At 39.7% G+C, this 14,043-nt stretch overlaps 3 protein-coding genes across 3 annotated transcripts; 2 read left to right on the top strand and 1 right to left on the bottom strand.

Annotated features, from left to right (window-relative positions):
* The first annotated feature begins 266 nt into the window (after positions 1–266).
* On the top strand, positions 267–4,192 carry LOC121796245 (subtilisin-like protease SBT1.8). The gene is made up of 3 exons (XM_042195037.1): positions 267–1,099; positions 1,387–2,303; positions 3,266–4,192. The coding sequence occupies exons 1-3, from the start codon at positions 390–392 to the stop codon at positions 3,931–3,933; spliced, it is 2,295 nt and encodes a 764-aa protein (XP_042050971.1). The 5' UTR covers positions 267–389; the 3' UTR covers positions 3,934–4,192.
* A 1,641-nt stretch (positions 4,193–5,833) lies between these two features.
* Positions 5,834–10,598, top strand: LOC121796242 (ubiquinone biosynthesis protein COQ9, mitochondrial-like). The gene is made up of 6 exons (XM_042195035.1): positions 5,834–6,201; positions 6,508–6,615; positions 7,293–7,454; positions 7,522–7,693; positions 8,460–8,533; positions 10,139–10,598. The coding sequence occupies exons 1-6, from the start codon at positions 5,923–5,925 to the stop codon at positions 10,217–10,219; spliced, it is 876 nt and encodes a 291-aa protein (XP_042050969.1). The 5' UTR covers positions 5,834–5,922; the 3' UTR covers positions 10,220–10,598.
* On the bottom strand, positions 10,553–11,925 carry LOC121796244 (protein NEGATIVE GRAVITROPIC RESPONSE OF ROOTS-like). Its single transcript, XM_042195036.1, has 5 exons — positions 11,791–11,925; positions 11,622–11,697; positions 11,129–11,529; positions 10,911–11,040; positions 10,553–10,839 (listed from the first exon to the last, which is right to left on the bottom strand). The coding sequence occupies exons 1-5, from the start codon at positions 11,794–11,796 to the stop codon at positions 10,820–10,822; spliced, it is 633 nt and encodes a 210-aa protein (XP_042050970.1). The 5' UTR covers positions 11,797–11,925; the 3' UTR covers positions 10,553–10,819.
* Between the last annotated feature and the right edge of the window lie 2,118 nt (positions 11,926–14,043).

Below are 14,043 nucleotides of genomic sequence, written 5' to 3'. Positions count from 1 at the left end.
TTATCTTTACACTGTCAATTTCACATTAAATTTGTGACATAGGATAAACTTGTTTATGGACAAAGATAAATGAAATTAACGGTGGATAGAATATTACTACTCCATAATTCAAATTAAATCTAAATTTTAAGAAATAAAGAAACGACATGCCCAAGCCACTAACTATTTAGTGGGTGAGCTGGCAGTGGCATTTAAGTAATTAGGTCAAACTTCAACCCTGAAATCTCACGCCATCCTCACCACTGTCTTCTCTGCATCAGCCTCTCTCCATTTTTCACGCACAGTAAAATACATACACTTTCCCCCTCTCTCTCTATCTCTATATATAAACATATCTGTTGAAAGAGATCAAACAGAGAGAGGCATATCTCGAAGCTTTTCCAAAAAAAATGGCGACGCGCTTAGCAATCTGCCTCTGCGCAATTGCTGTTTTCCAGTCATGCCTCGTTCCGGTTCTGAGCAAGCAGACCTACATTGTGCAGATGAAGCACCACCTCAAGCCGGCGGACTACGCAACCAACGCCGACTGGTACTCCGGCCACCTGCAGGCCCTCACCTCCGCCGAATCCGCCGCCGACTCCATCCTCTACACCTACGACGCCGCCTACCACGGCTTCGCCGCCGCGCTCTCGCCGGAGGAGGCGGAATCGCTCCGGAAATCGGACGCGGTGGTCGGAGTGTACGAGGATACGGTGTACTCGCTCCACACCACCCGCACACCGGAGTTCCTCGGCCTCGAGGCGGTGGACGGGAAGTGGGCGGGCCACGGCCTCGAGGAGCTCAACCAGGCGTCGCAGGACGTCATTGTCGGCGTCCTGGATACAGGTATATGGCCGGAGTCGAAGTCGTTTGCCGACGCAGGGATGACGGATGTCCCTGCGCGGTGGCGCGGCGAGTGCGAGGCGGCGGCGGATTTCAATCCTAAGATCCATTGCAATAAGAAGCTGATCGGTGCGAGATTCTTCTCGAGAGGCTTCAATATGATGGCGGCGGCCGGCGGGAAGATGGAATCGAAGTCGCCGCGGGATGATGATGGCCACGGCACTCACACGGCCAGCACCGCCGCTGGATCTCTCGTCGGAAACGCCAGCTTGTTAGGGTAACGGATATATAAATTGAGCTTATAATTTGGATATTATTGTTTAGTTCTATTTTTATTATATTTATTTCAATTAATTTGCTTCGAGAGCTATGTTAGCTAATTTCATGAATTTTTAATGTAAAATTGATAAAATAGAACTGATTTAGAGGAGAAATTGATTGAAATGTTAGTAGTATTAAGCACATATTGATTGTTGATGATCAAAATTGAGAAAAACATATGTATTGATTGTGGAAGAAGTAGTATTATTTTCTTATCATTCTCTCTGAACTTACGTTGCTCAGGTACGCCAGCGGCAATGCCCGCGGTATGGCGCCGCACGCGAGGGTGGCTGCTTACCGCGTGTGCTGGTCTTCGGGTTGTCTCGGTTCGGATATCCTCGCGGCGATGGACCGCGCGATCCAGGACGGAGTCGATGTGTTGTCTCTATCCCTCGGAGGCGGATCTGCGCCGTATTCACGCGACACCATCGCCATTGGCGCGTTTGCGGCGATGGAGAGGGGGATTTTCGTGTCCTGCTCAGCGGGGAATAGTGGTCCGGCTAAGGCTTCCTTGGCTAATGTCGCTCCATGGATAATGACGGTCGGAGCTGGCACGATCGACCGTGACTTTCCTGCTTACGCCACCTTAGGTGATGGCCGGAAATTCACCGGTGTATCGCTGTACAGCGGCGGTGGAATGGGGAGCAAGTTGGTTGAATTGGTTTACAACAAGGGGACCAACTCCTCCGCTAATTTATGTATGGCCGGTTCGCTCGACCCGGCCGCGGTGCGTGGGAAGGTGGTGGTGTGCGACCGGGGGATCAGCGCGAGGGTCGACAAGGGTGCGGTGGTGAAGGAGGCTGGCGGAATCGGGATGATTCTAGCCAACACGGCTGCCAGCGGGGAGGAGCTGGTGGCGGACAGCCACCTCCTCCCGGCGGTGGCTGTCGGGAAGAAGATGGGTGACGTGATCCGGCAGTACGTGAAGACCGCGAAAAAGCCAACGGCCTCGCTGAGCTTCGGTGGCACGGTGCTGAACGTGAAGCCCTCGCCGGTGGTGGCGGCGTTCAGTTCCCGCGGCCCGAACATGGTCACGCCCCAGATCCTGAAGCCCGACGTGATCGGGCCGGGCGTGAACATACTCGCTGCGTGGTCCGGGGCCGTGGGCCCCACCGGCCTCGAGAAGGACACTCGGAAGACCCAATTCAACATCATGTCTGGTGAGTATTTTCTTCCTTGCATAACGGCTACCTCTTTTATGCCCATCATTATTTGACTGCTTTTATTACTTTATTATTATTTTTATTTGGTAAGTGTGAATCAGCAGCAACAAATCTCATGATATTACTCAATGCTGTTGCCATGATAATATTAATAAATTTGAAATATTATTAATTACTCTAGTGTTTTTTATACAGGAGGTGTGACATGCCAAACTTAGTCTTGTTTTGATTTTTTAACTCTATAAGTTCTGTGAATAAGGCAGCCTTTTTACTCTTCAATTCATTGGGGCTTGTAGTGTTTCCCCGGGTTTTGAACCGGCGGTTTGTGTTCCGGTCTGAGAAATGTGGAACCGTGACTGACCTGAGAACCAATTTCCCAATTCCGGTTATGAACTAATCTTGACCGGTTTTACCTCTTATTTCTGTGGGTTTATTTTACCGATTTTTCATGGTTTGGAACTGAAATTGCTCGTCAATTGCCGGCTCATGGTTTGAAAATAATAAAATTCGAACAGAACCGATAAAATAATATGTTGGTTTCGGTTCAAATGGGAAGTATCGGATAACTTTCCGGTCCGGTTAGGTTTTAACCACCGGTCCAGTTTTAACTCGCATTTACTAGGTGCTTGTTTGTATAATAAATAGAGTGTTGACTGTTGATGCTTGTTTCAAATTTTTTGTTGATACTTTTGAATTTTGAATATAGGATACATCATACATGGAAATAGTGTTGTATTGCATTAGTGGAGATATCTTCACAAAAAAAGTAACTACATGGATCAACATGAGCTGTAAAGTAAAGGGTGTAACTGAAAATGACATGACTTAGTGTTAGTGGTCACATTCTTATGAAATAAAAATATTCAGACACCCATACCTACCTTTTGTTGAATGATACCTTAGTGCCATTGTCACTACACTGACTTTGTACATAATATTATTTGACAATGATGTTTCAGGAACATCCATGTCCTGCCCTCACATAAGCGGCTTGGCCGCCCTGCTCAAGGCTGCGCACCCGACGTGGAGCCCTAGCGCGATCAAGTCGGCCCTGATGACGACGGCGTACACGCTCGACAACTCCAACTCGCCCCTCCGCGACGCTGCCGACTACTCGCTCTCCACGCCGTTAGCGCACGGTGCCGGCCACGTCGACCCTCAGAAGGCGCTCTCGCCCGGGCTCGTGTACGATGCTTCCCCGGATGATTATGTTGCATTCCTGTGCTCGCTGGGGTACACGGTCGAGATGGTGCAGGTGGTTGCGAAGCGCCCGAATGTGACGTGCGCGAGGAAGTTCCGGGACCCTGGGCAGCTCAACTACCCGTCGTTCTCCGTGCTGTTCGGGAATTCTAGGGTTGTGCGGTATACTCGCGAGCTGACTAATGTGGATGTGTCCGGGTCTGTGTACAAGGTCGCTGTTGAGGCGCCGAAGAATGTGGTGGTCGCCGTGAAGCCCGCGACGCTCGCCTTCAAGAAGGTGGGCGACAAGCTACGCTACACGGTGACCTTTGTCTCGGCCAAGGGGGCAGGGGCGGGGGCTTCGAGGAATGAGTTCGGCTCGATCACTTGGAAGAACGAGCAGCATCAAGTGCGGAGCCCCGTTTCCTACTCGTGGACGCAGGTCTGAGAATGTTGTCATCCCCAACGTCGATGCTCGGATTCCCAGGACCGGATCGGCCAATCATCCTTAGTGGTATCGAAAAACAAGTGTTGTCGGAAAAAAAAGGAAAAGAACAAGAGATGGTAGATGGATGATGCGGCGGTTTGGGATGCTGATTTCGTCTGTTAATGTTGCCTTTGGCAGAAGCTGCCTTTGTTTTATGGGATTATAACTATGTTCCAATATATTAATCATTTAATTAAGCTTAAGTCATAAAACCACTTAATTCTTGTTGTTGATTTTAACCTTCGAAACGGGAACCAAAATACGATATCGGATTCGAATTACTAAAAATAAAATCAAAATCACAATATAGAACTCGACCTTGCAAAAAAGTACTACATAAAAGACAAATACTACACTATATATTTGAGTTTGAATTGTCCATCACTCCTAATTCGTGTATGGTTGGTTTGCAATGGAACACAAAACATACATGTAATAAATGGCATTTTTTTGTTACTCCATTTATTTAGTTGAAGTTATTTTTTTCTATATTCAACTAAGGCATATGTAACTCTCAAGAAGAAAATAACATAGTGCATGCCTAACTAGTACTAATGCTCAATGATATATTTTGTTATCTTTGGTTATCCAAGTTATTTGTAAATGCAAAAGCTCAAAGTTATTGAGTGGCTTTTGATAAAATATCTTAACAATCCAACATATTCAAACCACAAGAAATTTACTCGTACCAAGCACTAGAACTGAATCCATTAAACAATACTATAACCCGAAATCCAAGCAAATGGCTATAATAACGATTGTGAATGAAACAATTCGCATATAGCAAGCAAACATGGAGTAACAAAAAAAATGAGGGTATTCATCCTCACTTCGATATCATTGTGATGAAGGGAATTGGTGAAAGAATATTTATCATAAATGGGATCCTAATGAATAGCATTGGCTGTGGATGTGGTTGTGTATGTGTATGTAGTCATCCACAAACTTGTACGCAATATTTATTATGATTGTGATGGATATCTATAAAATTTAATTCACACCAACTTCATTGGTCATGCATTCAATAAAGGTAGGCATAGTTGGCTTCTATAAATTGGGGAGTGGTGTTGTACACACAACATCACCTCAATAGGTTTCTTCTTTCTGTTCATCACACACTCTAAGCAGCAGCCGCATTGTATCCAACAATGGCTCATGGATTTGCTCGTGATTTTATTAGGTGAGATAGTTGTTTTGCATTTTTTCATGCATGCATCAAATATTTCACATGTCATATGGTTATACTCATATTTTTCCCATAAAATAATATTTGATACAGTGCTGTCAACGGTGCGAAGTATCATTTCGCTAGAAGAAGGGTTCGAGCACCAACTTATATCGGATTTGTTGGGATAAGGGTTCAAGCACACTTGTACTCTATATATGAAGCCATGAAATAAGACTTTTTTTCAAACTCTCAATTCGACTTATATATGAAGCCATGAAATAAGGACTTTTTTTTCAAACTCTCAATTCGACTCAAATGCTTAAATATAACCTTATTTAGAATATTCAAGATTAACCAAACGAAGATATAAAACAAAGAAATTCAAAGTTACTAGTAAAAAAACAAAAAAAAAATGTCAATTGAAGAGATAAACACGTTATCAATTCCTTAGGAATATGAAAATGAGATATTTCAATGCTCACAACATTAATACCAAATGTCACTTAAAACTTTACAATCAAAGAGAATATGTTTCAAAGTTTCATACTCATTATTTATATGCAAACACCGACCATCATCGATATAAGAAGACCTATACTTAATCGTCTATTATTCAATTCTATTTTTAACAAATTATACTAATATCATAAAAATAGGATCATTAGGAGTAGTATATATTAATATTCGTGACAAATGCAATTGCTTCACTTCCTTTTTTTTTTGTAACCGCGGACTTGAATTGCAGTGCATACGTGGCACTACTAAATTCCACTACTAACTCAATGTACCGATCCGCGGCGAGGCGGTTGTTGCCGGCGGCGATCTGCTGCCGCACTCTCCGATTAGCCTCTCCTTCTCCTTTCTCAGCCCCAATCGCACAACGAGCGGCGTTTTCAGCTGGCGCGGCCGATAACGCTCATAATCACAGGCCTGATAACTCCGCTGCTTTCAATTCGTCGCCGTCAACAGATCAACGGCGGAACCCTAGAGCCACGGCCAGCCCCAAATCTCACTGGCAGGAAGAGCAGGCTCGCGTTCTTCAGGCCTCGCTCGGCCACGTTGTACGGTCTCCCCCTCCCTCTCTTCAAATATTGCGTAATTGCATTCTATGCAATTTTGCTTTTGGTTTTGTTTGTGTGCATTGTCCTGGTGATTGATTATCATTATTCATTTTGCTGCATGATAATTTAATCGGGGGAAAACAGAAAACTTATTCTCAATTTTGTTAGTATTGTATTTTCCCTCCGTTTCTGTGATTAATTGTTGCCGATTGTTAATAGGCACGTGTGTCTGACATATGTATGCGCATATTCTAGTGAAGGTGACTTACTCTTGGTTTGGGATAATTGTGTAATTTTATGGAGCAGATTAGATTAGGATGGACAGAATCTGCAATGGTTGCTGGAGCGAAGGAGGTTGGTGTCTCTCCTTCTATTGTAGGATCTTTTCCTCGAAAGGAAGCTGCTCTTGTTGAGGTATAACTTTTGATCTTTACACCAGTTTTCTTTGGGGCTTTTCCTGTATTACCTCCAACTAGAATGGTTGATTGCCATTTCCTTTGCTTTTCTAATTCCAGTATGTTTCCTGCCTCAAGGAGTCAAATTAACTGATTGACAACGAATGAATTGTTGATTTAGGAACTTGGAAAACTGAATTGTTTCTCATCTTTTCTTGACTTTCTATTGAATCTTATATCTGGAAAGCAAAGAGTGTGTATGTGTTTTCATTAGTTTGCAACCCCTCACTCAAAATATGTACTAATTGGTGCTCCAAACAGTTATGGTGTTTGTCAATCATAACCAGGTTCTACCCACATCATGTTGATTGACTTATTTTAAGTTGGACAATTGCTGTGCATATACATTGTCAAAGATTCTTCTCTTAACACGTTTCGTTTTATCTGATACAATTTTTAGCGTGTGGTATATTAGTAATGTTTGCATTATATGCTAATTGAACTGTACAGTCTGCTATTTCCATTGTACGGCCAGTTTACAGGGATTTCATCTTTTCCCCATGACGGGAGTATGCTATTTATTTGCTGTATACTGTCGCCTCTCTAATTATCAAAATTCAGCTCATGTGCCACTTGTAACTTGTAAGCAGCCTCGTATCATGCTTAATGTCCTATATCCTGATTTGTTTGGTTCAGTATTTCATGGATGATTCTCTGCAAAAGTTAATTGATATTATTGACACAAAAGAGGATTTGAAGAGCTTGATTCCGAGCCACCGTGTATCCAAGCTTGTCAGACTTCGCTTAGAGATGCAGGCACCTTACATCTCAAAGTGGCATCAAGCACTTGGCATACAGGTAACTGTTTTAGTGAGTCTCTTATTCATTCATTTTCACCATATACTTTCTCTGAGCTCAATTGTAGGCGCAACCTTTGAATATCTCTACAAGCTTCAAGCAAAGGGCAATGCTTGTTGATGAAATTTGGCATGCTGCTGGTGATGAGGCCACTGATACAGATTGGTATGTGAAGCGCACAGTCCTTGGTGGAATATATTCGACAACCGAACTATACACGCTGACAGATAATTCCCCAGGTTAGAGTCCATATTATGTATTTTTCCATTCTAACAGTCCAGTTCCATCTCAGAATGACCTTGGTATTATGGGCACATCAGCTTCAAACCCCCAACTAAAGTCAGTGCGGAAAGGTTCTGTAGTCTTAGCTCTTGATAGAATTCTCTTTTAGCGTAATAAACAAACAATATCAGTTTTAGGCTGCTGCTGCTGCCCCATCAAATACCCCTTGACCTGACTTTTCTCTCCCAAATCAGTACTCTTGTAGTCCATCTAAATAGTACTCCCTCCATCCCAAGGTAGTTGAGACGTTTATTTTGGGCACGGGATTTTAAGAAATTAATGTTTCAAGGTTAAAGTGGAAAGGGAATAAAGTCTAAGAGAGAAAGAGAGAGTAAAGTAGGAGAGAGAACAAAGTTTCTTGCCAAAAAGGAAACGACTCAACTACATTGGGACGACCTGAAAAGGAATACGACTCAAGTATCTTGGGACGGAGGGAATAGTATTTAACATCGCAAGAACATTCAAAAAGTTGATTCTCTAATTTTCTATATGATAGTGTGACTGTTATTCCTTTCCGTGCATCATTTTATCTTAAGCTTCCTGTGTGTTTCCCATTCAGGATTTCATGTCAAAACAGTAGTTACATTATGGTGGTGATGCAATTAATTTATCCTTTAAATTGTTGTTTAGGCCTGCTAGATTGTTGGATAGAGCATTAACTAGTATTGTTTACATTAATCTCCGGCGAAGGGCTTGTTCACTTGCCACGCTTTCTTTTGTCAGATTTTCAGGACACATGGGCTTTCTTGGATGATCGAGTTAGAGATGCATTTGACCTGAAAAAGTCACTTGAAGAGGTAATCATAATGCTCTGGAAACAGAGTTGTTTGATCATTCAAAGATGTATTTTGCATATTTCTTTGGGAACCTTCTCTCTTTTCACTTGATTTTGCATCCTACCCAAATTTGTGAAATACAGCAGCGTTAAATGACACCCATTGAGTACATGGTTTCCAATGCTAAACCAACTGACAGTTTCAACCTCTCGAGAATAACTGTCCTTAGTGCCCATTAGCGAATGCTCAGTATGTTGTATGATTATTCCAATTTAGTGTAGTATATGCTCTTCTCTGCTTCTTTTAGATAGAGGAAGAGATGTATATGAATATATAGTAAAACTCCTTTGAAAAGGTGCATATTCTAACCTTTTAGTTATTCAATTTTCTGTTGCTCTATTTTGTTTTAAAGCAGAAAACTAGGCATCTTGTGTATGTGTGTGTGTGTGTGTGTGTGTAGAAACGACTTCTTATTAGAGCTATAAATCTTCCTAAAAGATTACTGTGGTTTTGAATAGTTTATGGGCCCTGAATCTAGGTTCACTAAACATGTCTACGCAAATGTTTAGCATATTACGTTTGCATGTTTATCTTATTTGAAGTGTGAGGAATAATAGTTCCGAAGAGCTCAAGCAAGTTAGGATTAGGAACATTTGCTTCTACATGAAATTCATACTGTAATTTCCATTTCTGAACATATTAAAAAACTCCAGCTTAGAAATGCATAATCTTTTTATTGATTTTGGAGAAAGGAAGTGCTTTGAACAGCATACATGCATAAACACCCTTAAACTAGGTTGGGAGGAGCCGAGGAGGACAGAAATTGCTCTTTAGGCAAAGAAAGTAGCTATGATGTATGTTCCTTGAATAATAGTAATGGATATAACCATATACTGTATTAAATTATTTGATTTGATCTAACTTTCGGCAAGTACTTATTCCATGATGCAGCCGAGAAGGTGCAAGTACTCATTCCAAGATGTAGGCGTAAGATATATAGAAATATAGTTAAGCCAGCTCATTGAGCTAGAGCATCCCAATGGTCATCTCAAATAGCTACATGCTTGATGCATTGGTTGAGGACCGGTTCCTTATTCGAGTTATACTATTGCCACCGTTTTAGTTATTTTTCTTTTTGACTTGAGAGCCTAGAACCTATTCTACATAACTCTGATTTCTATCAAGTCCTTTGAAAGTTATGATTGGAGCAGATTCGAAGAATTGAATGCTACCTGCTTAGTCGATTGGTTCTGGGATCTATCAGTTATTATTTTTCTAATTGTTTTCACACTTTGCAAGACATTAGACACATAGCTAGACAAGATAAGATAATCCATAACAGAACCATTGTAACCATTAATTAGTAATTCAGGTATTAATAAATGCAACAATTATAATGAAACTTTTTTGGAAACCCACCTGTATGCTAAAACATGGCTGGAATTATTGGAATAAATTTTTAAAAGCCTATTTTCCTTACTGCATTTATGTGTTACAACGCATGTACATACCAGGTTTTAATTTCCGGATTTTTACTGCATCTTCTTTGTTTCTCTTTCTGCAAGAACACATATATATAGCAATCCAAATATCGTTATCTGAAGCTTTTTTACTTCGAATCTGCAGGTAAAATATTTGGCCGAAGCAGTGGGGGCTGGGATGGGAGGTCCTGTGCAAGGTTTTCTGAATAAAATTCTTAAGGGTTGAGCATTAGAAGGATGGTAGAAATAATTTTACTGCTTCCGTTCGTCCTCCTTTTTCCTTCGTCTTTCATTTACAATGTCAGATAGTCAACTACAGCCTCTCCCTTCGAACTTCTCTTCGATTGAAGGAGAATGTATGTTCAACAAGAATGCTAGAAGGTTCGATCTCTGATATATCCAGAATCCTCTATCTGGAAGAGCTATTTTACTTTATCAGAGTTAATGTTTTGTTTGGATGAATCCTACCAACTATAAAAGATTAGCTGTATATTCATAAGAACGCTGTTGTGGGTCTTGATTTTGGTCACATTTATGCGGCTTGTGTATGTAAAATATGTAGTAGTAACTTTGAACATTTAAAATTTATACACATTCTGAATAAAGACAATGTGTAAAATCCATATATATGTGCTCTTCGATCTACAATCAATTTGATATCTCAACAAGAATCTTGAAGAATAACATGTGTACTGATGTGCCAACCATGGCTAAAACCTGATTTATCCAAGCCGTCGTCGAGTGTCAGCACTCGACACCACGGCAAGCCATGGCAAAAACATGCCCAAACTCCAATCCAGATAAGAATTGTACTGAAAGTAGATCGTCAAATCTCCAGCACAATATCTGCAAAAACATTAGTAAACAGTAGGTAATACGTTTCTCCCCACGAAAAACCGTTATCGATTTCTACTTACATTCAGAGTCTGTTTTATCCCATTTGCTTCCATGAGTGGTGGTGTCTTCCTCCTCACCCATATCCAAGCATTTGTTTGGAGTTGTTGGCCTTTGAGGGTATATCTTCTTGTGCAGCATAGCCCTTAATATCTGCAACATATTTAAATACTTAATCACCATAAATATTCATTCATTTCATGCATCAAATTTGAATTTGATTTAGAAATCGAGCGGTCACCTTCTCCATTGTCGATTGATCAATTTTCAGATCTGGAAGCGGATCTCTGATAATCGGAGGCGCCGCGGTGAATCCGCCGCCGCAGAGGAGCGCCTTCTTCAGCAGAAACGACAACGACCTTTTTCCGATGCCTCTGTTTCTCTTATCCGACTTAATATCTTTTCCGCCTCTCTCCACGAGGCTGCCCAGCCTTTCCAGACGGCGATCGCCGCCGCCGCGCAGGAAGTTTAGGAGGTGCTCTGCCGACAGATTCTCCTCATCATTCATCGCTAGTGTTGATTCATCACTCTCAACTACTTGCTCGCAATTTTTCGGATTGGCGTTGTTTCCGAATGTGCCGATCGCCAGCAGCGCGTTCGGCCAATCGGAGAATTCTTCGTTGCAGGTCATCTTCTTCTCATCTGCATGCATTTCAAAATTGAAATTGCATCACGAAAATTCATCTTCTTCTTAGCTCTATTGGTGTCGGATTAATTATTTGAGAAAAACAAACATGATTTTGGTTGTGGATTGGGCTTCGTGTTGCTGCCTTCGTTGCCATTGCGTTTGCTTCGAATCCAGCTGAAGATCTGAATGTTGAAGATTATGTTATCATGTTAATGTGTATTAGGAGTAGCATTGATTGTGTGACTGTTGCTAGCTTGAGTAGGAGAATAATTTACCTTCATCTGTGGCAGCAACGATTAATCTGACTTTTTTCTCCAAAAAAAAAAGTGTGGATGGAGTTTGTAACGTGTGTAATGTGTATGGTGGAATTGGAGAAAAAAGGTGATGGAATTCCCACAAGCATGAGAAATGAGGTTTATAAGGTATAAATAGAGCGGGTAATTGCCCGTAAAATCATGAATTTTGTGTCAATTTTGATTTGTTCCGTAACTTTCAAATTTTGAATGGTAAGGAGTATCTGAAGTTTTGATTTTTCTTATTCACTATATCTTAATTTAAGTGAAATTAAAGCTCATTTGATAGATAGAAAGGTCTACGTGAACAATACGTTCAATGATACATACGAAGTTGTTTGTTGAGGTAAAAAATAACATGATCGAACTTGTTTTTATTTTAGTTTCTTGAACTCAAAACGATGTATTTGGTTGTCCATATCAACACGTTACATAAGCACCATTATTTGTCCAAATTATGAAAATTTTACACATGTGCGCGAATTCAGCATCACATTTGCCCGAAAAATCATCGAGCCACAATTGATAGATACCTAAGACAGGTGTGCGATAGCCTATGGGTAGGTGTGAGGAACTGATAGAGGTCTTCTTAGCTTCAATTTAGCTAGAGATATCCATCGTGAGAAAAGTTGGAAAAATCAAAATTTTTTGAATTGTCGTTCGAATATTAAATTAAATAAATTAGAATTTGTTCAAAGTTCGTGATATTTTATACCTCGATGGGTCAACGTACGTATGTATTGGGTTCAAGTTCCGAAGCACTTGTTCAACCGCCCTTTTTTGAATTTCTCTTATCTTGCTGTCTGCTATTCTATGCGTTTGTTTCATCGAAAATTTCTTACAGCTTCTTCAACTGCTTTTTATGTGCCGCAGCATCAATAGCGATTCATTATTAAGTAGATAAAAACAGATAATGATTGTTTATAATGTTTTAACAGTTAATCAATTATAAATTCTTATTTTATCTCTCAAATGTTTGCCATTATATTTTAAGATAACATTTTTGGCATATGAGATTATATATAATAGTATTATCAATTATGAATGAAAGCATCACCCAATTATAAAATATAAGAAAAATTACACGAGAATTGATTATCTAAATTGGTGGAGTAAGTACATATGCTTGTCAAATTTGACTATTAGTCTGCTCAATTTTGACTCTATTCTAACATCAATAAGGAAACCATACACATTGTACCCTCCACGTTCAATTCCAAAGTGAAGTTGCTATTTCATCATTTATATTACTAGTATTATTATTTAGTCCCAAATCACTGAATAAAGTTTGGCACAAATGCATGAACAATTAACCATCATCTCACTCTTTTCCTAATCACATTCTTGATAAAAGGGTTATTTATCTTATTTCTAATTTAATTTTAATTATTGCCTAATCTTTGCTAGGATATACTGTATTGAATTTGTTCCATGCCATGCCGAGTTTTAATCCTTTTTTTAAACCATTATTTAAAAATTATAATAAAAGTTGGATTTTTTGAGATATAGTAATAAATTTATGTAGGTCGAATTTTTGTTTTCTTTATTTTAACAAGAAAAATAGTGTCACGCAGTTGTGAAATATCTATATGGACCTACAACGTGAAATGTATGGATGCGCCCTATATCATGGACCTAAATTGAATAATTTTCCTCCACCAAAAATGTTTAAAAAGTTGAAAAGAGAATTTTTTTTTTGGGCTTATCCCTTTAGTGGAAGGGCAAGAAAATATAGGTTGCATACATTAGGTTTGTTTTCACTAAAACTGCAAAAAACCAAAGGCTGCAAAGGCAATTAATCCTAATTAGGCTGAAATTAAATTGGTTAATTTAAGTGATAGGCATATGTGTTTTAATACTATTATTTGTGTGGATAAGTGTCTTCCCATGCTCACCCAACCTATGTTCTTGTCATATTAGGTATATGTCTAATCTTCACAAATACTAGTAAGTAGTATTTATTGTATTAGGTGAATTTAATTAAAAATTAGTTTTGTTATTTATTGTATTATATGTAGCAATAAGAAAGAAGGGACATAGAAATTTTATGTTGAATTTGTAACATGATTTCGAGTTTGATTTGAATTAATTATACAATATTTACTATCAAAATATTTTTTTGCTTAAATATACAAATATTTAAGTAAAAATTTTAAAAATTTTTCGAAGTGTTGCAAAATGATTAGTATGAAACATATTTTAAATCAATTAATGTTTATAAAATGATTTTCAATG

Source organism: Salvia splendens, chromosome 3 (genome assembly GCF_004379255.2).
Source record: "Salvia splendens isolate huo1 chromosome 3, SspV2, whole genome shotgun sequence".
Lineage (NCBI taxonomy): Eukaryota > Viridiplantae > Streptophyta > Magnoliopsida > Lamiales > Lamiaceae > Salvia > Salvia splendens.
The sequence above is the reverse complement of the archived record's forward strand: the minus strand, read 5'-3'. Positions and strand labels throughout refer to the sequence as shown.

Bases quoted from the DNA above. Each gene is read 5' to 3' on its own strand.
- LOC121796245 (XM_042195037.1), top strand. From the start codon at position 390: ATGGCGACGCGCTTAGCAATCTGCCTCTGCGCAATTGCTGTTTTCCAG. The intron at 1,100-1,386 runs GTAACGGATATA...TACGTTGCTCAG, and splicing joins GGAAACGCCAGCTTGTTAGG to GTACGCCAGCGGCAATGCCC. The intron at 2,304-3,265 runs GTGAGTATTTTC...ATGATGTTTCAG, and splicing joins CCAATTCAACATCATGTCTG to GAACATCCATGTCCTGCCCT.
- LOC121796244 (XM_042195036.1), bottom strand. The intron at 11,530-11,621 runs GTTTGTTTTTCT...AAATGCATGCAG, and splicing joins CAATCCACAACCAAAATCAT to ATGAGAAGAAGATGACCTGC. The intron at 10,840-10,910 runs GTAAGTAGAAAT...ATGTTTTTGCAG, and splicing joins GGATAAAACAGACTCTGAAT to ATATTGTGCTGGAGATTTGA.
- LOC121796242 (XM_042195035.1), top strand. From the start codon at position 5,923: ATGTACCGATCCGCGGCGAGGCGGTTGTTGCCGGCGGCGATCTGCTGC. The intron at 7,694-8,459 runs GTTAGAGTCCAT...TTCTTTTGTCAG, and splicing joins GCTGACAGATAATTCCCCAG to ATTTTCAGGACACATGGGCT. The intron at 8,534-10,138 runs GTAATCATAATG...TCGAATCTGCAG, and splicing joins TGAAAAAGTCACTTGAAGAG to GTAAAATATTTGGCCGAAGC.